This window comes from Lepidothrix coronata, unplaced genomic scaffold, assembly GCF_001604755.1.
Source record: "Lepidothrix coronata isolate B3197 unplaced genomic scaffold, Lepidothrix_coronata-1.0 Scaffold77, whole genome shotgun sequence".
Taxonomy (NCBI): Eukaryota; Metazoa; Chordata; class Aves; order Passeriformes; family Pipridae; genus Lepidothrix; species Lepidothrix coronata.
Window position 1 is genome coordinate 2092669 of NW_016690257.1, and position 22983 is coordinate 2115651.

Here is a 22983-nt window from a genome sequence, read left to right on the forward strand (position 1 = left end):
TTTTTTTTCCCCCTGACTGAATCATCCCATGGTTGAGTTTGTTTTGGTTTGGTTTTTTTTTTTGTTTTTTTTTTTTTTGTGGAAAATTGCATTTTCTACAGAGGATATTCTATTGAGTTTCCTTCCAGGTTGTCATATAAAATAATTCAAAGGAACTCATGCATACTTGAGTAGTTTTGTTCTTATGAACCTGTTTTTTTTATTACTTTGAAGTGCTATTACTTTGAAGTTTTAACTCAATTTAATTTAATAACCTTTTATGTTTTCTAGGAAGGTGTCATGAGCCTTTGTACGGCACATTAAATTGAGGTTTCATCTCTTGCTTATGAGTTCTTAGCATTACCGTTTTTCAATACAGATTTTGGTAATTTTATGAATAAATGGTTTTTCAGAACTGCAGCTCTCTGGGAATCGCAGCATGTTGCTCTCAATAATGAAATACTGGACACGGTGCCTAAGCTGTTTGTGAACAGGGAAGAGCAGATCACCCTCCATTTGGAGTGCCGGGGGACTTCCAATAAGGGCTGTCAGGGAGCAGCTCTGCTCACCATCCAGGTGAGAAACTTGTATCATCCCTTCTGCCTTGGTGCTGCTGGACACAGAGGATGAATGTGATATGTCTGAATCATTATAAGAACGGTAGCAGCTGACCAAATAAGTCCATGCACCTAATAGTTACCTGAGATACCTCATATGCAGTGCTCAAAAGGGGCAGATCAACAGCTGAAGGATAAGTTGCTGCATAACTTGTTTTGCTCGTAGCATCCACCTTAAACTGTTTCCCAGTGCATGGATATGGGAATATGCTCACTGACAGGAACAGAAGCATGAAAATGTTTATAGAAATACTCCCATGTTGCTTGGCAAATTAATTTCTTGATCCCCTCTAAGTTTCAGTTCCCGGTGATTAAAAGCCTTACATGAAAGTGTATTAGTGTGTGTGATAATTAAGGAGGAACATGACCGAGGATGTGTGCTTGGGCACGATGTGCTAAATCTGATCAAAGCTCTCGGCGGGGGAGAACCATCTGTATGCAGAGTCCTCTTACTGGATTCCGCTTCGATTTTACAAATAGGTGCGACGCGGAGGAGCTTTAGCAAAAAAAACCCGTGAATTCTGAAGTGAATGTTTGTCTTTTTCTTTTTTTTTTTTTTTTTTTTTTGTCACTTAGTTTGAAGGGAAGCACAAAAACGAGGCGGTGAGCCAGCAGCTTCATGCTCTGCGCAAAGAAGTGAGACAGCTGCAGGCAGAAGCTACGAAGCCGCCTTCCCTGGGCGTTGTGGAAGCAGCAGTGCACGTGGAGAATTTTATAACGTAGGTTGTTCAGACACTGCTTTAGGCAGTGATGTTTTGTGTTTCTCTTCCCTGTGTGTTAAGAGCTAAAATGTGGAACCCGTTTCGTTGGTTTTTTTCGCTGCGCTTGTCAGCTCGAGTCAACAACAGAGCATGAATCCTGGGACTTGTGTGTTTGTGACACAGGCCTCCAAAGGAATAACTCTGTTATCAGGAGGTCATCCAGCCTCAGTAGGCACACAGTAGTGTTTTCTACTTCTGTTTATTGTTCTGTGTATTGGAATAGCCCTCCTAACCCTGCAAAAGTACACTGGATGATGGCAGGGATGCTGTGTTAAACTTTAGGCAGTGGCAAACTTGTACCACAAGCTGTCTCAGCCATAGGCTAAACTGTATGTTTTTAATATTTCTCTCTATGGGTTTTTGCCTGTTATAGTGCAGGACATAGTTCTTTAACAGAGAATTATGATTTGAAGTAGTTTTTCAATATGTGAAACAAAATTGTGAAGTGGAATAGGGCTATATAATACCACTTTTCTGGGTGATGTGAATACATGGGGTGGTCCAGGGCCCTCTTCCTCTTGAAGACCTTTCAGAGTTCATCCTAGAGGTCTGGTTTTGCAACTTGGTTCTTCTCAATCTTCCAGATTTCTGCTGGGATTCTCTTAGTGTAGCTGGTTTACTACTGAGTGCACTCCTTCTACAAGTGAAAATATTTGCTCACTATTTCTATGTGTTCATTCTTGACCACTGATCTGAAAAATTCTGTGGATGAACTAGTTCTTGGGATTTACATCTCTGGAATTGCACGTCCTTCAGATTCTTTAATTCAGACTCAGTAAAGATGGGGGTTTGATCTCAGCAAAACATGTTCTTGGCAACACTCAAGAAACGATTCTGTTTTAATCCTTTTATTGTTTAGCCTGTGAAGTAAAAGAGGTAATTTTTCTTGCAGTACAAGTGTAGTTGAGATGCCTTAAGAATGTGATGAACACGTGATTAGAGGGAGAAATAATCCTTTGGAACTATGCCGTGAAAATCTTTCAGTGATCACTTTCTGACTCTGCTTATGGAGACTTTCTAAGGTTTGGAGGTACCCATTTCAGGCAGCAAAATTACTTGAGCTCAGGGAGCATCAGAAATACCCCTCTCAAGTCCCCATATTGGCAAGAAACCTTTCTTCATTTGTCACAGGTTATTCTCCACACATTAAATTTAATTCACCTTTTGAATTTAATTTCTTTTAGGGCCTTAATAAATATCTACAAGGTGCAGCCCATGCCTGCAATTAAGAAAGTTGGAATTAGTTTGTTTTTTACGTTGGTGGAATATGTGTGTGATGAAACTCAACGCAACCCTCCCACAAGGCAATTCTTCACGTCCTGCATTGAGATTCTGGGCCAAGTGAGTTTACTTTTGGAATAAAATTTGACTTTTGAATGCCTAATGCTTATTCGAATTGCCTGCTGGTATTGGGGGTCTGACACATTCAGAAGCCTGAAAGTTAACTTCTAAGCTTGTATCCCATTTTTCTTTCAACTAATTGTTATAATATACAGTCTTTAGGAGAGTTGAAGCTTGCATTTAAGCAAAAATAAAAAACTCTTGCTCTGAGGTACTTCCTTAGTGCTAACAAATGCTCACTGTGTTAGCTGAGTGCTGGATTTTTGGGCGGGTAACTGAAGTTTAGGTACTTTCAGTTCATAAAAGTGTGTTTCAGCATATACTTTGCTTTTACCTGTCACTTTCTAGTTGATGTATGTCTTGTCAACCTCAGTATTTAGACACCTTTGTTCTACAGCCTTGCAGTGTTCTTTGTGTAGAGAATTTGCCAGAAGTTTTCTGGTAGAGAATAAAAGTGCTTTTGGTTGGTGGTAATGTTTTCTGTGGGAAACACATTACGTGGGTTCTCTGAGAAAAAGCTTTGAGTCCAGATATGTTTTCATCTCTTAGATACAGTTTGTTTCTATATGCAGCTGTCCTTAAGCACCTCTAACAGCTGAAGTGCTGAAAAGCTCTTCATAGCTGTAGTTCTGTTAAGTTTTTCCTGTTATTGAACAGGGCTGGTGAAATCTGGATTCATTTTCTTTTGCTATCCCATCAGAAAAATAGTACTTCTAGGTATTTTTAGACAACATATGTGATCACAAGTGCTGTTCTAAAATGTACTAGGGAAACATGTTTATTTTGCTTTATGTCTTGTGGAGTAACAGTGTTTAGTTGATGTTAATCTGACACAGTCTTTTGTTTTTGAGGAAAGACTTCCCTTTTTATAGAAGGACCAAAATTATGCTTTTCTCAACAAAAAAATCCTTAGTAGGTGTATTTTTCAGTCGATTCGTGCTGGGCTATTTTTCTCACCATTCCCAATTTTCTCAGGTGTTCATCAGTGGGACCAAGTCAGAGTGCAGACATCTGCTTGAGACCATCCTGCAGAACCGAAGGCTCTGTACCCTCCTTTCTCCTTACTTCACTCCCGTTGCCTCTCCCAGTGAATTTGTGACTTTGTATGAAAAAGTTGTGGCCTTTCTGAGTGAGGACAACAGTGATGTTGTCTTCATGCTGCTGACAAAGGTGAGGTCTAGTTTGTGGGTGTTTTTTCCCTAAAGACTCTTGTTTTTGGGCTAAGGAACAAAGAGGTGCAAAATCTGGTAATTTAAAATAGCATTGACAGGTTCTGTTGAGCTGAATTGCCCATCCTGAATGGTATGTGTTGCACTTGAGTTCAAGAGGGGCTGGAGTCAAAAGCAAGTGGCTTAAATATCCTTTTCTAGCACAGATAGTATCAGTATGTGCTTCTCAAGGCTCACTCTTGAAATTAAAGCAGGCTCTCCATGGCTTCTTCTGCCTGATATCTCTGCAGAGACATTCATCCAGATAGCCAGTGAATCCCAGGTATCTTAACAATCAAAACAAAACAAAATTTGGGACAGTGTCTGAGTTTTCCACCTCTGTTTGGCACCCATGTCCTTCCTACCTGTCTTAAAACATACAGAGTTAGGTCAGGGCAAGTGACGTGCACGTCTCTCGTTTCAGGGCTGTGTGATACTGCCTGCCTCCATGGTCAGTGGGGAAATTAGTGTTACGCTTGGGCTTTGGTACCAATCTGATTCTCTCCTCATCAGTTACATAGAGACAGGGCTCGGCAGCTGGGAGCAGCAGGCAGCCTGTTTTGGGATATCTGTAGCAAGGAGTGATCAGTGTTGTGTCCCTGCTCGCGAGAGTCTGGACAGATGGTGAATAGGCTACGAAAGCTTTTCACCTCCACCTGAAAATTTATGGACTGTGGAGATCAGTCCAGTGTAATGCTTATGATTGACAGTGGTACTGAAGTGTGGAAATTGGGACGCATCTTTATGAATCTGAGCACCCCCACCAAGGGCTGTTTCATAAAGCCAGGGACTTCTGCAATACGCTGAATCATAACCTTTAAAGAGCGTTGCCTTGGTTTGGAGTTAGGGATAATGAGGTGAAAATTCATTAGGTTTTTCTTAAATATATAAAAACTTAGGGATTTTTCCCCAATAATTTCTCCCTTCTCCTGAAGGTGTTGAGGCTGTTAAAGCTTCTGCTTACAAATGCTTCCTGTCCTCTGCTCTAGTTTGACCTCGTGCAGTGGTTAAGCCTGGCTAAGCCACCTCTTGCTGAGCGTACCAAGCTTCTGGAGTCTATTCACTTGGCTCTCAATGCATGTGGCCTAGAACCTGAAGAAGACATTTTGATGCCATTTAATATCTTCTGCAAGCATTGGACTAACCTTCTCCAGTATCAGTTCCCTGACCACTACAGTGATTTCCTAAGGCTGTTCGTGCAAAGTGAGTACCTGAGTTGATGCACACTAAGCCCTTTGTGCAGAACCCTTCTGGTTTAAAATATGAACTGCATGCAGTAGAGTTAAGTAGCAACAAATACTGAATGATTTAAACTTTTTAAATTTTCTATATGTATTTCTGTGTGCATGCTGTGTGGTGTGATTTTATTAGAGGTATTGTAGCTCTACTAGAAAGAAACACCCCTCTGCAGGTCAAAGCACATGCAGCAGTGACAACAGATTTTAACCCCATATAACAGGAGAAGGATGGAGGTGAGTCTTCTGTTAACGGAAGCACCTATTAATTATGATAAAGTCTGTGTAGAATCCTTGTTCTTGAACACCCTTCAGTGTCAAACTGAGAACTGGAATTATGGAGACATGGAACTAATACTGAAATCTGCTGGAAATGTCCTGGTTGACATTAGATGCCATCCGTAATCTGAGGTGCCTCTCCAATGAGAACACAAGTACTTCCTTTTGTCAAACCACATGTGCTGAGGCAGCAGCTGTCTCTTAATGAGTGTTTGTAGCAAGAGATGTATGAAGTGCCTGGGAAACTCTCTAGGAAGAGAGCATGTAGATGCCAAAAAGAACTGTTAAATTAATTGTGTTTGCAAATTAGAGACATCTCTCACCCTTAAACTTGGGATTTTCAAATTCATGCCTTACCTAATTTAATTTTTTTTTGGTAGTAGGGAGCTATAATTTCAACCTTTTTTTGACTCTTTTGGAGAAAGGGACCACTATCTTTCTGGTTTTCACAAATGCATTCCCTTGTCTTTCTCCTTAAGGCTCATCAGAGCAGCTTCTAAGCCCTGACTGTTGGAAGGCATCACTTCAAGCTTTGGGGTGTGATTCACCAGTGGCTGAGCAGGGAAGCTTCAGGAAGAGTGATTCTACTGAAACTCCTGCATTGAGGGATGCTGGAAAAACTCTGCTCTCCACAGAACAGGTGGGTGGTTGGTTTATTATGTTCTTCAGCTGAAACAGATGCCCTCCAGTGACAAATAACACTGCTGTGCAGCCTTTCTGTAGCTGATTAATAGTTTCCTGCCTTTTAACAGGTTAGAGAGACAATAGAATGGCTTTCCACATCCTTCTGCAAACTCCGACTGGCTTCAGTGGACTTCAGGACTTTTGGCCTGTTTTCAAAGTGGAGTCCTTATGTGGCTGAAGTGAATGTGTTCCTGGAGTATCTTGTTAAACGACTTATTGACAGTGAAGTTGATAATTTATCCCAAGAACCTGTGGGCAGCAGCACAATTCTAGCAGGTAACGTGTCTTAAAAGCAAATTACTTAAGAACAGACACTCAGTTTTTCCAATTTCCTCTGTTAAAGGCAATTTAAATATACAGTAAGATCTTCTTATTTTGCATTGTGGAGTGATGAGAACATTAAAATACAGATGGGAAATTTTGATGATACTCCCCGGCCGTTTGGACTTTATGCTTTAAAATTTTAAAGAAAGCTTTTTTTAATTTGAGCTTGCTTTAAAATTATTTTATGAAGAGATTTTACTTTCTTCAAGAAAAATACAGTCTTTTGCACTGAGCAGAGGTTTGGGAAGGAGACACTACTGAATTTGGTGTGATTTTGATTTGGAGAAAAATCACCTAAACACATTAGGTTTAAAGTGTGAGTCACCCTTACCTTCACATTCTCTGATGTGTTATTAAAGTGATACTAATAGAACATCTAAAAAATGCAAAATGCTTATGATTGTTGTTAAAACAACCATGTTGTTAAACAGAGTTACTAGTAAGCATATTGTGTTTTAAAGTTTTATTTCACCAAACGAGCTGATTGGATGGTTGGACTCAATGATCTTGGAGGTCTTTTCCAACCCTAATTATTCTGTCATTCTATGAATGTTAGAATAAGCAAAGGACATCGTATGCAAATTTGGAAAAGTGTAATATATCCACTGCTGTTGATTTGAAGAAAAAAAGCAGCTTTTGTTTTGTTTCCTTCTAGCCCTGCAGTCTTTGTATTCAATCATTGCTGGACTCTTTAAGCCATGGATACTGGTCTTGGATAAGGAAGATGCAAGGTATATATTGCACTTTGAAATTAAATGAGTTTTTGTCTAAAGTAAGGACTTTAGCCCTGTAAGAATGGCTTTCATTATTACGTGGTTTTTAATCATTCATGACTGTCTTATGACCTTCCATTTAAATAGCTCTTACTTGTCTCATATCCTTAATAATTATGGAACTAATTCATGACTTACATCAGATTTTCCAAGGTTTGGATTGAATAATTATCTTAGTAATTATTAATACAAGAAATATCTTGTAATCATAGTAAGACCAGAGCTTGATGATGACCAAGTAAGTATTGCATTCTGTTCTGAAAACACTGGAACTTGAATTTTGGATTGCTTTTCTTCCATAATATCACAAAAGAAAGCCAAATACAGCCCCAAATGTCAGTGGCATGTCAAGAAACTTCAGGCTAAATCAGTCCTATGATGATCTGCTGCCTTGTGTACCTCTGTCTTCACATGAACAATTATTTGTACTGTTATATGTTTAAATTTTGCTTTCTTTCAAAACTAAAACCTTTTTTTGATTTGTGAGTGCACCTTCAGCACTTATATTAGAAGGTTGACTGCAGATGGCATGTGATGTCATTGAGAAATTCCAGTCTTTTGGTTTTAAATTCTATTTTGAAACATCAAGTTATTTCTGTTTACTCAGTGTTATTGTGACTCTTCACTGGGTTATTGAATATGCATCTCTTCTAAGGAAGAGGAATTCGGTCCTGAAGAATTGAGTTTGAGAAAACTGCCGATACTCGTGCTGTACTGACTTTCTGTGCTTTAGAATATTTAAATTGCTGAAGTGTTTATGGTCAGGGGACTGAAATTTGTGTTGCTGCCCTTGTGCTTCTTTTCAGTAACCAGCCCTGCTACCCCTGGCTGGAGAGTGACACCCCTGTAGCCTCCACTGTGGTCTCTTTGTTTACAAATTGCATCAAGCTTTTGCACGAGAGCTTTAAAGGTGGGTGAAAAGCTGTTTTAGTGAAGCGGCACCTTCTGTTTTACCAGAGTAAAAAAAAGGTTTTTGATTGAGATGTAGGACGGGAGGGGATTTTACTCAAGATGACCACTGCAGTCATATCAGGAGCCCTTACTTGTTTCATCCTTAAGAGGCACCTTTTTTTATCTTGGCAAGGGTAGATAATGTGATGGATAGATGCATGTTGGTCAGATAACAAATTTAATGTAAAGGAAAGCCAGACGGAGTGACCTGTCATGAGAAGTGCATGAATTCTTTCCAGGTCTGTGTGTTGTTCCCAAACAACATATGCAGTAGTATGTCACCATGACCAATACATGTTCTTCAATAGCTAGTTTGGGGAGTAGTTTAATCTCCAGGATTGATCATTTTGAGCCCCTATTTAGCATTGCTTGTTGTTCCTATTGGGTACTTAGACATAGGAAAAATTAATTTCACAATACCACTTAACAACTTTTAGGGATGAACTAGATTCAAACTTACGTGTTATTTTTAATTATTTATTTTTACTAGACAATTGTGTTTTTAGAAAATTCGAGATGCATAAGATATTCTTTAAAAAAAAGCAAAATGGCCCAACATTAAAGCAGTTCAGTTCCAGATTGCAGGAGTGTTTTATAACTTCAATTTATTGTGCACCAGCTGTTCAAAAGGGCAGGTCAGGGCATGCAATCATAAGCCTCCCCACTTGTTGATTTTGAGAAAAAAATCTAAAAGTTTAATATGACTTCTTTTTTTTGGATAACTGCAGTTTAGTGTAACTTACAAGTTTTTTAATCTCCAAAATTAGACTTTCTTTTGAAATCCAACTGTCCCTGAATTTTTTTTCTGTTGTTAATTCAGATATTTTCTTTGGTTCTAGAAAAGCTGTTGCCAAACCATCATGGGGCTCTCTGGTTACATCTCATGCATTACTGTGAGTGTTGCACAGCCCCCAAAATGCCAGAGTTTATTCTCTATGCCTTCCACACTGAGTTCAGAAGGCTTCCATGGAAGGAAATGCATCCAGACCAGATGCTGATGGAAGAGTTCTTCAAAGTGAGTACCTGGCATCTGTTGAATTAAGTTCATAGTCAGTGTTACCCTTGAAAATAACTGGAGAGCTGGAGACAGTTCTTTTAGCAAGTAGGCTTTTAAAGTTTGTAGCAATCACAGCTGCTTGCTTTGTGGTGGATTTTTGTGAAGAGGTATATTTGAGTCTTAGACAAAATTGTGGGAAGCTGTAAAGCTGCCAGTGTTTGTAATCTGCTGTTGCTCTATCTGAATGTCTCATTTATTACACATATATTTAATATGGATTTAGTCAGATTTAATATATTTTACTAATGCCATGGTTTTTTCACTTCCAAGTTGTCTGAGACAACATAAAGCTGACCTAAAATGCTGCTGGGGATTTATAGTTGACTGAGGAACTGAAAAATGTGAAAGTATTAATAACTTACATCATTTTATGCATCTATCTTTTTTCCTTTCTCCTTCTTAGATTGAAAGGGGCAGTCCCAAGAGTTGTTTCTTATTCTTGGGTTATGTTTTATGTGAAATAAACTGGGTCAGTGTCCTCTCTGATGCCTGGAATCCCAACCCTCAGCCTCAGACTCACAACATGATTGTCTGTTTGCTGTATATGATGGTCCTGTTGGCAAAGGAGGAACAACTTATTGGTGAAGAGGTAATTTTTAGAAATGTTCATACCCATCAGTCTTAAAAGAAAAATAATCCTTCATTAAGAAGGACATAGGATGGGACTCCTTTCTCACTTGCAAAATGATTAACTGAAGTGGGTTTTGCATATGTAAAATACCCAATATAGTATTCCAGAGGTGGCCAAGAGTAATTCCATAGCTGAGGCATTTTGTATAACTTGTGTGAAAAAAAAGAAGAGCTGGTGTCCATTTTAAGAAACTTCTTAGGTTCTGTAATCCAATAGCATTGGAAGGAGTAAGCAAATTAATACAGGCAGTTTCCCTGGAGTTATAAAATGGCAGTCTGGCTTTTGGAAGGAACAAATACGTTAATTTCATTAGGGCAATATTATATATACCTTAAGGGGAAGCTTCTTCTGACAGCCTGAATGAAAAGAGTGTAGGAGCAGCTCTCACTGTGCCTGGATCACCTTTTGGGGGGGCTCACTGAGTCACATTTATTCTGTCACAAGGCCAGTCATGTAAACCTCATGCGTGCCTTGCTTCTTTTTCTGAGTGGCAAACATGACTGTGTGGAGGGATGGTAAGGAGTCATCCATCTGTGGAAAGTTTAGGGCTGGATCTGAGTCTTGCTATGCGTGTTCCGGATGTTTTCCAACCTGATCAACAGTACTGGTGACACTTGAGGTGGGTTGAGCACAGCTCAGCAGTGCGATTAGTCCCTGTGAGGTTTGGAGCAGCTCTTGATCCCAGTGTAGTTCTTTTTGTAGCTTTCTAAAAGGAAAATACGTGTCTGCTGAAACATGTTTTCTCAAGGGTGAGAGCTGTTCAGCCCTTACTCAGAACTGCTCTTGCAAATGTTTGTTTCTTACCATAAAATGCTCCATGTGATGTGATGACAAATCACAATGATGTAATAGCATCTTGAAGACCAGGTATGTCTTTAAGAAGCTTGGCACTGTCTGCATCTGATGAGTTACTGGGGGATAGAGTACTTCATCTGTTGAATCTGAGGATGAGTTTTCTGATTCCTTTGCTCCGCAGGGGGATTGGATCATCTCTGATTCCTCAGTGCCTTTCCCATTTACGGTTGCATTCCAATGTTTCTGAATTGTAATAGGATAGAGAATCAGTGGGCATTAGGTGGTACTTTCCAAATCCTACCCTTGCTAAGAGCTCTTTGTGGGTAAATCTAGCTCAGTCTCATCCAGTCCATTGCTTCTGGAGGGCTCTTCCAGAGGGACTGGATTGTCTGCAGGAAGTCCCATTTCACGTCTGTCAGCTTGCTTCCACTTCCAACATCTTCTGTTTTCCTCTGAGGCACTGAGAGTTGCTGCATCAAGATGTCACCAGCAGCCTTTGACCATCATTGTATTTCAGTTTAGGAAAGTTACCAGAGTTCATGTGCTTTGACCTGAATGTATTTGCTTATCAGAAGCTTCTCAAGCTTCAGAAGATACCTGTTTGCACATGGTGTGAGTCAGCCTCAGGAATTCTCTCCTACCCTCCAGCAGTGTGTTAAACTGACACGCTGTCAGGAAGTTTTTGCCTCCCAGAAAGCTCCTGTGACACCTTGACCTAAATCTCAGACTTTCTCAGCCCTGTGTTCCCGGGCACGAGCAACTTAAGTACGTGTTGTACCAGTGTCATGTCCTTGTTGAAGCAGTCTAATTTGGGTTAGTTCTGGGTTGTCAGCACAGCTCCAGTATTTGTTCATTCTAAAACATGTAGAATCATAGAATCATAGGATAGAGTGTAGAATGTCCTGAGTTGGAAGGGACCCACATGGATCATTGAGTCCAACCCCTGGCCCTGCCCAGGATACCCCAGCAATCCCCCCGTCCCTGAGAGTGTCATCCAAACACTGCTTGAGCTCTGGCAGCCTTGGGGCCGTGACCATTGCCCTGGGGAGCCTGTTCAGTGCCCCACCACTCTCTGGGGGAAGAACCTTTTCCTGATATCCAACCTAAACCATCCTTGACACAGCTCCAGCCACTCAGTGTTTCTCAGTGTCCACGGGGACTGTTTTTTACTGCAGGTGTTTAAGAACAGGTGATAGCTGCTTGTGGACAGAGAGATGTTTCCATCTGCAGACTTTCACTGCCTGTGTGAGCTGGGGGTACTGAAGGCTGCTGTGCTGTTCAGGGTGCTATTTCTGAGAATATGCACTTGGAGAGTCCCTCAGGTTGGTAGATGACTCACTGAATGGAACATTAAGGGACTCCGTTTCTACTGCGAACTTAGACCAACCTGTTTTTTTATATAATATTTTAATGTCTCTTTTAAATCTGTTCAGAAGTGCATTTAACTCGGAGGATCTCCATTCTTTCTTGCTGTCTTTACATGTTTACATGTTAAATTTTAGTGTTTCTCCCTGACTTCTGTGCTGCAGCAGCCTGAATGCTAGAGATGACATACGTGTGTTAGCTTTACTGCTTGAATAAGGACTTGCTTTTCAGTCAGACTCCCACTGGTCCTCTATCTCCATGGGGGTTCTGCTCCATCGCTTTCAAATTCTGGAGCAGGGGCTTCCTTCCAGTGTTGAGTATTGTGAATATTAATTTAAAACTGCAAAGAAGGTGTAGCTTAGACTGATGTCTTTAAATCTTCAGGAATCACCACTCATAAATCTTCTTGGACAGACCAGCTCCCTTCCTTGGCAGCTTGTGGGCATTTCATCTTATCAAAGCATCATCAGCTACTGCAATAGTCACTACCCTCCCTCTGTTATCCTTGCTAAGGATGCTGCAGCTGAACTGATTGTGAAGCTCCTGAAGATCTCGGCAGGCTTTGGGGCATCTTCGGATAGTCACATCCACCTCGTGAGTTGGACTGGTCTTGCAGTGTCTCTGAGCTGTTCGTGGCTGTTCTTTGCAATGTTCTGGTTGTGTGTATTATGGAAAGTGTTCTAGGCACGATGTTTTTTTTGTTTTTTCTAATCGACCTCAATTCTGTTGAACAGGACGCAACACTGAAGTGCCGAGCGTACATTTGCCAGGTGGTTCAGTTCCTCAGCACCCTGGAGCAAAGTGGAAAGATCACCCTTGCAGTTTTGGAGCAGGAAATGGCCAAGCTGCTGGATGATGTAGTCATCTTTAATCCCCCAGGTTTGTGTTGTAGAAACAGCCAATTGCTTCAAGGCTGCCAAGATCCTGTACTCTGCTGCATGGATTGACGAACGTCTGTGACTGTGTAATTACTTGCATTACTATAATGTCTCCTAATATACCACCTATATATACATGTCACCAAAGCAAATATGTTGCTTTGTTGATGTGTATATATAAGTGGTATATTAGCACACAGCAAAAATATGAATTACCCCATAGACCTATCAGGAGTGACACAACCAACAGTTAAAACAGGGCTTATGTTGTGAGTGAAACAGGCTGTTATCCAGGAGCTTGAGGGATTTTCTTTGTTGTCTTTTTTTTTTAATTTAACTTAATTTAAATTTATTTATTTTTTAATTTTTATTTTACTTGTTCATTTACATCTATTTTAAAAGGAAGAATGGCAAAAATATATTCTCTTGGTCCTGAGGGATTAGGAGTAATGGGTACAAACTGAAAGAGAGGAAATTTAGGCCAGTTATTGGGAAGCAATTCTTACTTTTAGAGTGGTGAGCTACTGGAACAGGTTGCCCAGGGAGGTTTTGGATGCTCCAGCCCTGTCAGTGTTCAAGGCCATGTTAGATAAGGCTTTGAGCAACCTGGTCTAGTGGATGCTGTCTCTGCCTATGATAGGGGGGTTAGGACTAGATGAAGTTTAAGTTCCCTTCCAACCCTTAACATTCCATCATTCTATGATTGGGCTCTCAGAAATGGTTCTAAATTGTAGAATTGGGAAAACCTGAGAGTACTGAAGTATGAGAGTTACACTGATGTGCACTAGTGGTATGATGTACCCACACACAGAGGATTTATATCGATCTGATTGCTAGCACTAGTCCCATCCCGAGGTTCCTCTATGAAGCTGTAACTTGAGGTGGAATCAGTTGTCTCACTGTAATCCACAGAAATGCTTGTCAGCGGTTGTGTGGGTCACGGGCAGGAAGAGACACAAGTGTGCTGGCAAGCAGGAACGAGCCACAGGGTTTTCCCAGTGTCTACAGAAAGTGTCCAGTGGTGAAGCTGAATTTGGGTTCCAGTGTCGATTTACTGATGTGGTTCTCTGCTCTCTGACCTCCAGACATGGACCTGCAGACGCGCCACCTGGCCCTCAGCAGTCTCTTCACGGAAACGCTGATGATGCTGAACAATTCCAGCATCACCACGGCCGAGTCTCTCCGGGGGACCCTGCGGAGGTGGATAGAAGGCAAAGTGCACGGACTGCTGGCCATGCCTCTGCTCACAGCGGCCTGCCAGAGCCTGGCCTCGGTGCGGCACATGGCCGAGACCACAGAGGCCTGTATCACTGCTTACTTCAGTGAGGGTAGGGGCCTTCTCTGCTTGTCTCAGGAGCTTGGGCCACCCTTGTATACCACTGAACACACATTGTCTGGAATCATGGGATGGTTTGGGTTGGAAGGGACCTTAAAGATCGTCTTGTTCCAACCCCTCTGCTGTGGGTAGGGATGAGGGGGGAATGACACACTTCACACTGACACAGGGGAGGGTTAGAGGGTTATTGTGAAGGAATTCTCCCCTGTGAGGGTGGAGAGGCCCTGACACTGGTTGCCTAGAGAAGTTGTGGCTGCCCCATCCCTGGGAATGTCCACGGCCAGGTTGGACGGAGCTTGGAGCAACTTGGGATAGTGGAAGGTGTCCCTGCCCATGGCAGGGCAGTGGAACAAGATAGTCTTTAAGGTCCTTTCCAATCCCAAACCATTCTGGGATTCTGTGATTGAGATTTGGGGTTTACAACTGCTCTGTGTGTTTTCTTAAGAATTATACCTGTCTGTCTGAAAACTGATTTGCTTTTTGTGGTGTTGCCATTTTTACAGCTAAAGGGGAGGACTTCTTAAAAAAGGAATCATTCCAAGAGAACAGAAGACATTTGTTCCCTCCTGTAGTGTTCTGTAGGCTAATTTAAGAAAAAAAAAATCCTGTTTGGTAAAAATCTGAAATTCTGTGGTGGGGGTGGTTTTCTTTTTCGGTTTTGTTTTTTTTTTTTCCCCTTCAGTTTACATAAACCTTGTGGAACCACATTTTTATTTCTTCCGCTTTCTGTGTGGAAGATATTAGTGTACCTGAAGGAAATACTTTTAATTCCTTGCTAAAATGTTCAAATTCTAGTCCTGTCTGAATGCTGGGAAAATATCTCACCTTAACCTCAAGGAGATGCCCTTTGATAGTGGAGTTTTTCTTTTCTCTCCACCAGAGTTTCATGACATGCTGATTACCTGGAAAACAGCTAAACCAGCCCAGATTCTGTGAACAGTAGCCCTAGTTCTTAGGTGTTACTACGTGCTGCTTTTTCACACTCTTTTTGTTCTTTCCTTCTGTTTTCTTCATAGATTCTCCTCACCACCAGGATTTAGGCTGGGGCCCTATACTTGCCTCCCTCCAAGTCCCTGAGCTAACCATGGAAGAATTCCTGCAGGAGTGTCTGTCTTTAGGAAGCTACTTGACCCTGTATGTCTACCTGCTGCAATGCCTGAACACTGACCAAACTCTTACCAATGAAATGAAGATCCTGCTGACCATCAGCAAATGGCTGGAGCAGGTGTACCCCAGGTATGAAGCTTGGAGCTTCTGAACGTGCCTTGACTTTTAGATCAAGTTTATTTGTACTTGTATAGCTGAGATAATCAGGTGTCTCAGTTAATTAGGTTAATTTCAACAGGCTGCTGGATGAAATGGCATGTCCTTTTTTATCCAGTAATTAAGAGTTTGTCCTTCTGCAGTACCAACACTAATAGTTGTGATGGTTAAGCAGAAGAAAGAATTTAATTTGTTAGAACACTAGTGAGTTTCAGTCATTTTTCAATCAGAGAAGCTCGATTTCAGTGACAGGATTTGTGCTCAGTTAAAATGACTCGAAGCAAACCCTGAATCACTCAGGGTTCCACTTTCCAGCATGTCCACTAGGTGGGATGAGTTACGTGCTAAATATTCAGTCTGGCACTCTGGGAGACCTGGTGTTCCAAGCTGCTCCATGGGGCCTGATCAACAGCTCTCAACCAAATCTGGAGCCAATGGGTCTGGTGAAGTGCCCAGAGTCAGGGACCTGAATGCTGTAAAACAACTTCCAAGATGACTGGGTTCTGGGGGGAAAGGAGGCATAGCCCTGGGGTCAAAATAAAAATCCTCAAAAGTATGTAACAGCTGTATTTAGAGTTGCTACTGAAATTGCCAGGATTTAGCAAACACGATGAATATCTTTCCATATTAATGTTGATTATGTTCATATTTTCTGTGAAAGAATGATTTGTAAAAATTTGTGTTCTCACTGTTTCTTGAAATTCAAAAAGCATTCTCTCACTGTGGTAGGTGCTGTAGTAATTTGATTGCCAGAGTGTGAAAGAGGCAGCAAAGCCACCACACAGAGCAGATAAAACCTTGCTCTGAACATCAGAGCTGAGATTGCCTGGGATGGGAAATGACTGGGTGGGGTGATATGAGGATAGTCTGATGCAGGAAACTCGTGCTGATGCTTTATGTGGAAAGTCTGAGGCTGTTAACTTAAGCTGAAAACTGTTTTGGGAAAGATTAAAAATATCATAGGGGGAACTTCACTTTGTGCTTTACTCAACAAAAACATTAAATGTTTCCTTTTTTTCAAAGATCATATTAAAAGTCTAAATTGTTGCGGAAACAACAGCTAGTGCTTCCTAAAGTGTTTTATTGGTAAGTAAAGAAAAGAACAAAAGAGTAGAGATACAGCTTCTTTCCTTTTATACCAAGTCTTAGTCAAGTTTAAATCCACTTAGGACTGCAGTTATCATTTATTTCCAGTTGTAAAGCTTAAAAGGAAGCGCTGTTCTTTGTCCTCTTACAGGCTCTTAAAACCTGCTAGCTGATGGCTCAAATCCACAACAGTAGCAGTTACAGCAGTGTAATAATTGGTGGGGTGTACTGCCATTTTATACTCATACAGTAGGAGATTACTGTCACTAATTAACCATCTGAATTCTTCGTGGGCCTGGCGGGGAGAGAAACAGGCTTCTTAATCTATGCAACTGACTCTTTAATTTATATTTTGTTTTATTTTATTCTTTAAATCTCACCTAAAGCTCAGCAAAGGAAGAGGCCAAGCTGTTTCTTTGGTGGCATAAGGCCATGCAGTTATCCCTGATTCAGATGGAGCAGGATGATGCTGTTCTGATCGAATCCGTCATCCGGACACTGCTGTCCATCCAGGGCAGGCAGAGCCAGCTGGCTGAAGAGAGACTGACTTCTGGAATACTTGGTGCTATTGGACTGGGCAGGAGGTCTCCTTTGTCACCCAGGTAAAGGATGGAGTGTGATAAATTAATTGCTTTGAGTCATCGTATTAAAGAAGCAGCCTGGGTCCAGACTGCCCAGTGCAGTGTCAGAAGATGTTCTGAATCCAAGCTGTCCCCAGATCTATAAAGTTGTTTGGGCCAGTCACAGAAAAAACACAGGGAGTGTGATAATCTGGTTAAGAAGCGAGTGTGAACTTCTGTAAAGTCTGTGGTGGAGAAGGAAAGAAAATGCAGTTGTGATTCTGACTTAGTGCCCAGCAAAGTTTGTAGGCAGACTGTTAGAGGAAGATACTTGCATTTGGTATGTAGAAGACTTTCAGTTGACCTGACAAGGTTTTGTATAATAACATACACTTTACCCTTTCTGTTTTAACCTTGAGATATTGGAAATGTTAAGAGAAGCTCAAGGAAGCATGTGCTTGCTTGTTGTTCACTTTACCTTCCCAAGAGAGACACCAAGTTTGATGGCTAGCTGTTAAAAACAAGTTCACTGTGGAGAGAATGCCAAGGAAAAAACCATAAATGCTTGTGGAACACGAATACCTAAACATAAGTTTATGTTTATAAGGATGCAGTCCTGTTGAAATTGCTCTGAATTCTTGGTCTCATTCAACTGGTCCCTCGATTTGGATGGTGAGGATGTTTCACAGTCTGTGAAGTGAGGAGTGTTTCAGATGTGGCCTCAAGGCTTCAGCTAAGCTTGAAGCAGATGTAACATTTCATATGTATCATATTATATCATCCTCTAGTATGTATGATATCCTGTTGTATGTGTATACAGAGAAGCTGGATGCCCCATGCCTGGAAGTGTTTAAGGCCAGGTTGGACGGGGCTTGGAGCAACCTGGTCTAGTGGAAGGTGTCCCTGCCCAGGGCAGGGGGTGGAATTGGATGAGCTTTGATGTCCCCTCCAACCCAAACCATTCTGTCTGATATGATATTCATCATGATATGAACCCATGATATTCAAGTGACTTCTTTTTTTCTAATGCATTGGAGATGGTCGTCTAAAGCCTCTACTTTGTTCCTCATGCAAGAGATACCTCATGGCGTAGAACTCCCAGTGTACCTGCTGTTGAGACCTGCAAATCTGACGCCCCCTTCTCTCTCTGTGCTTCCCCCACGCAGGTTTCGGGTGGTTGCCCGCAGTCTGTCTGCTTTCCTCTTGGTGCAGATTCCTGCAGAGAGTCAAGTGCGCCTGAAAGCCGGCTCGGAGCCCAAGCTGTCTCAGAAGGCTCAGCAGGTGAGCTCTGCCCATCTCTGGCTGCTTGACGTGCCCTCTGTGCGTGCTTCTTTAGCTTTTGGGGTGAAGTAATAAGAATCACTACAAGCATTTCTTCGAGCTAAATCCTGCCCTCACCTTGTTGCTGTGAACTTTGGCAGCAGGACTGTGTGTTTGAGCTCTGTCCTAAGGTGATCCTAGGTAAAACTGCTTGTACAATATTCTGTGTTAATATAAAGGCATCAGTTTCTAATCTTATACACTGAAAAAGGAGCAGATGAACTTATGTCTGTAAACCTTGACTTCTGAGAGTTTGGAGCATTGCAGGTGGAAGGAATTGAAAACAAACAGGAAAAAATAGTGCTGCTGGTGATTGCCCTGCTTTTAAGTGATAAAGCAGGGCTGCATTCATACTGACATTTGTTTAGGTGAGGTCAGGGCTTAAAAGTCCTGTGACAAATAAACATTCCTGCTTTAACATGTGCACTGACCATGATGGTCTTTCAGTAAGCATCTGAGAAGAGGAAGGAGTTCATTAGAAATCAGAGCAAAGTAGCTTGGTACAATTTGTTTCTCTTAAGAAAAGAATGAAACTTGTTCAGAAATATGTCCAGCATTTGCTCTGCCTATTACTTCCAACATAGACTTTTCTATGTATAATTTTTAACTTGACAGTCAATACCTAAATTTAATGTTATTAATAGGAGTAGAATAATACTGTTATGAAAGTCAAGATGTTCATAAGAACAGCATGCAGCAAATATCAAGTGTGTTGCAGTTTGTAGTTCAACATAATTTCTGTGAAACCGTTTCTTGAGTTCACAAAGTAAATATTTGAAAATATTTGGGTTGCAGAATCCTAGCAAGCCTTGATAGGACAGTTTTTGTCCTGATCTTGGGGAGTGACTCGAATATACAATATATCACTCAAAAATGCAGGTGACTCGAAACACTGTTATGTGAGTGTGGTTTATAACTGTTTTGTTCAGAAAACTCTGGGTTCTGTAGTAGGTAGGGATCTTCTGGGGGAACTGTGCATATTGTGGCTCATGAACTGACTTGTTATGGACCAGAGTTCATCTAACAGAGTTCTCCCTTGTACCCACAGGCACTGAGCGCTCTTGAATCCATGGCGTCAAACAAGCAATATATGGAGTACCAAGAGCAGCTCTCCCAGGCTTCTGTGTTCATCAGGCATCCAGAGCATTGTCTTCGGGATGGCAACAACCTGCTGGCTCTCCTTGTCAACACCCTGTACCCAGAAGTGCATTATTTGGACACCATCCGGTAGCGGCGCTGGGCTCGCAGGGCCATCACTCAGTGCCCATCACCCTGGTTTACAAACAGTGTCCCTGCTGCACAAATAACTTTCACCTTCAGAGTTCCACTTAGTAACTAAGTCAGAATTGTGAATGGGAGCGGCATGCTGTCAAGCTTTTCTCCCCTTTTAAGGTTTTCTTGCTTCCCTTTTTAGGCCTGTGGAATTGCCATTTTTTTTTTTTTTTGACTGAAAGCACTTGAATATCCTCCTGTGTGTGGTGCACTTCTGAGAGGAGGGTACTTGGGGATAGGTGTACAAGTCATTAGTCAGCAAAGCTCATCCTGGAGCGTCTGGAGTTTTTGCTTGGTGCCTTTTTTATTTTCCAATGTGTCATCACTCAGGCCAGTTCAAATTTACTGGGGGATTGTGTGTAAAAGAGGTTTGACTTTCTTAACCAAGGATACCTCTGAGTCTTACCTGAGTGTGTGTCTGGTGATTTTTGTGAAATCCCTGTATTTGAAAAGATGGTACTTCAAGTTTTGATTTCTTTTTGGTATTCCACAGAAATCTGTAGTTGAGAGGCATGCCTACAATCTTCACCCACTTGTGTAAATATTAACAAAAATTGTAACTGAAGAACTTTGGTTTTTTCCTGTTTTCTAAATATTAGTGTGTCTGCATCTATATTGCTTCATTAAATGCAAGTAACTTTTAGCCAAGTTCAAGGGGATTTAAATCCAGAAACAGATTTTCTGGATCTCTAGTGTCTGGGAGGGGAACAGTCAGTTATGATCATGTTAGGTAGGATTCCTTAATTCTTAAAGTCTGGTTGTTTAGGAAATACTGATTTAACAAGTGTCCACCCACCACTTAAGTTTATTTTCTTCTGCCTGGCTGGGTATGACACCATGAGATTTTAGAGGACGCTATGAAGAGGTGTTTCTGTTGTATTAAATTTGGTGATCACTTGTTAAAATTCTGTTGCCAAAGCATGAACCACGAGCCTGTAAATCTGTAGTTTCAGCTGAATGATCACTGTTTTTGTTGCCTTGTCTGATCATAAGATGCACTTTTGTTTAGGGAAAGCAGAAGATGAATTTTTCCCATTGCTTGTTTGACGTCCCCTTCATCACTGATGTGTTTGAGGTGGCCCAAGGTCCTACAGTCCCAATCCCTACACCTGTGTGAAGGAACTGATCGCTTTTTCTCTCCCTCCATTAATTGTGCCTTTGTGTTTATGACATGGTTGCACGTTAAAACATGAGTTCTGATCACTAGGGGATAGAAATGTGCTGCCTACTGTCTGGTCAATGATGCTTTGATCTGTTCCTCCCAACGGTGGTTCTGGTGCTGCAGAGCAGATCAGCTTTTTCTTCTTGCCAGATTCTGCTAATTATGCCAGCTGGGTCATTAGATCACCGTCATATTAATGTGGTCTTAGAGTTCTTTGCTCTATCTGCGAGCCTATAAATAGATATACATATGTACATCCCTCTGTATATTAACCAGATACCAAATGCAGCATGTTTTTTAAGACTCTTTTGGAAAATTCGTGTCTGGAGGAATACATTCGGCTGCTTTCCCCCCCTCAAAGACTTAAAAAGCACTGGTTTTATTAGATTCAGTGTTATTGATCAGTTGCATATAAATGTGAAAAAGTCAGAAATACATGTTTGAGATGCACTTTCAAAATGAGGAATTGTTTCAGCTGTTGAGTTTTTACAAATGTTGTATTTATAACATGCTACGTCTGCAAAGACCATGCAAAAATAAAAACAAAAAATCAAGCAATTTGTGACAGACACTGTGATGTTTTCAAGTTGCTGGAAGAATACACTTCAGGTAACACATAATTGCTGTATGTGTCACCCACAGACCAGTCTTCTGGCTTCATGGTCAGTGTGGTAATGGCAGAAGTCTGAACCTGTGCTTTCCTCAAACACAGGGGGGCAGTTTTGTGAACTAACAGATCCACTGGCAGTTCTCTGTGCAAATGTGAACTCCAGAGCTTGGGACCTTATTTTCCAAATTGTGCCCAACAGAGTGACTTCTTATTTCTTCTAGTTTTACTGGAAAGGCTCTGGCATTCCCAGCATCTCCCACTGTCTCTCGTGCCCAAAACTACAACGTTCTTGTTCACATCATTAAATGTCACCGGATGCTCTCAGAAGGAAAACTGAGTTTTATGTTGATTTTAACATTGTAGATTGCATGGAAAGAGATGAAATGGTTATGTCAGCTACTCAGTAACAACTGTGCCTGTTGGATACTTGGTGCAGTTTAGTTGGAGAATGAGTATCTGTGGCTTTTTGAATGTTTTACCTCACACAGCAGTTGTTGCATTGGGATGAGTTATTGCCTGTGGGTTGCAGCTCAAGTATTTATTAATAAAATAAGGCCAAATAGGGAAATGGGCATAACAGCTGAATGTGGCATTAACTTCACTCAGGGGAATGGAGAAGCAGAATCTGAGGAGCAAGGTGCCTGAAATGTGCAGGCAGTGCTTGCTCTGCTGGCTGACTGCTCAGCAACCCACAGGGGCTGTGGTGATGGGAGATGGCATCATTTATCCTGGGAGAATAGAGGGCAGTGGCCAAATCCTCCCAAACCCTGAATGTGCATAAACTGAGCAGTTTAGGAGGAGGAGAGGAACTGGGACACACTTTTTAGGCCAAGTGAGTTCAACACTAGAAGCCTCCTGGCATGTACCCTGCTCTGTTTTGACCTTCTAGTTTATATTGGTTTGAGTGGGTGGTTTGAGTCTCCCATGAGGACCAGGGGGCATGAGTTGGTTTTGGGGCACAAGGTCTGATGCTTCTGTTTGGACCCAAACTACTTGAGTTAAAGAGGTAGTTTTTGAGAGAAAAATCCTGTGAGCCAAGTGTGAATCCCATACACAAGTGGGAATGAGTTCTTTGTTATTCTGTATCTGTAAATCATAAGGGCTCGGAAATTAGGTTCAGTTTGTCCAACTAATATCCCTGAGATCTCTTTCCTCTGTGACACCAGTGAGACTGAGCTTACAGGTCCCTGACTACACTGTCTGCTGTAACTTCCTTTTCCTCTTTGCATCCCTTCTTATTTTGATTAAACCTGGCTTTCAAAAAAAAAAAATCAAAAAGCCACAGATACTGATTCTCCAACTAAACTGCATGAAGTATCCAAGTCACCACTGGGACTTTAAGCTGGGATTTAAAAGATCAAGTTCAAATATTTCCTTGCATTTTTTTTCCTTATTATCCCGGCCAAATCATTTAAAATTGTGCTTTACTTTCCCAGCACAGGTATTATGAAGAAGTGAACTTTAAAATAATGATTCCTAGCCTGGGATTGACCTTG

General features: G+C 41.4%; 1 protein-coding gene across 1 annotated transcript in view; it reads left to right on the forward strand.

Annotated features, from left to right (window-relative positions):
- Positions 1 to 20308, forward strand: part of EPG5 (ectopic P-granules autophagy protein 5 homolog) — a 54035-nt gene extending 33727 nt beyond the window's left edge. The window contains exons 26-43 of the mRNA XM_017819737.1: positions 393 to 555; positions 1173 to 1315; positions 2542 to 2698; positions 3674 to 3868; positions 4896 to 5109; positions 5900 to 6060; positions 6173 to 6380; positions 7084 to 7159; positions 8008 to 8111; positions 8992 to 9167; positions 9613 to 9798; positions 12385 to 12594; positions 12735 to 12879; positions 13964 to 14206; positions 15231 to 15450; positions 16950 to 17165; positions 18290 to 18404; positions 19492 to 20308. Coding sequence (XP_017675226.1) covers positions 393 to 555; positions 1173 to 1315; positions 2542 to 2698; positions 3674 to 3868; positions 4896 to 5109; positions 5900 to 6060; positions 6173 to 6380; positions 7084 to 7159; positions 8008 to 8111; positions 8992 to 9167; positions 9613 to 9798; positions 12385 to 12594; positions 12735 to 12879; positions 13964 to 14206; positions 15231 to 15450; positions 16950 to 17165; positions 18290 to 18404; positions 19492 to 19674 — 3115 coding nt within the window. The 3' untranslated portion in view covers positions 19675 to 20308. The remainder of the gene's footprint in view (positions 1 to 392; positions 556 to 1172; positions 1316 to 2541; positions 2699 to 3673; positions 3869 to 4895; positions 5110 to 5899; positions 6061 to 6172; positions 6381 to 7083; positions 7160 to 8007; positions 8112 to 8991; positions 9168 to 9612; positions 9799 to 12384; positions 12595 to 12734; positions 12880 to 13963; positions 14207 to 15230; positions 15451 to 16949; positions 17166 to 18289; positions 18405 to 19491) is intronic.
- Positions 20309 to 22983: the final 2675 nt, after the last annotated feature.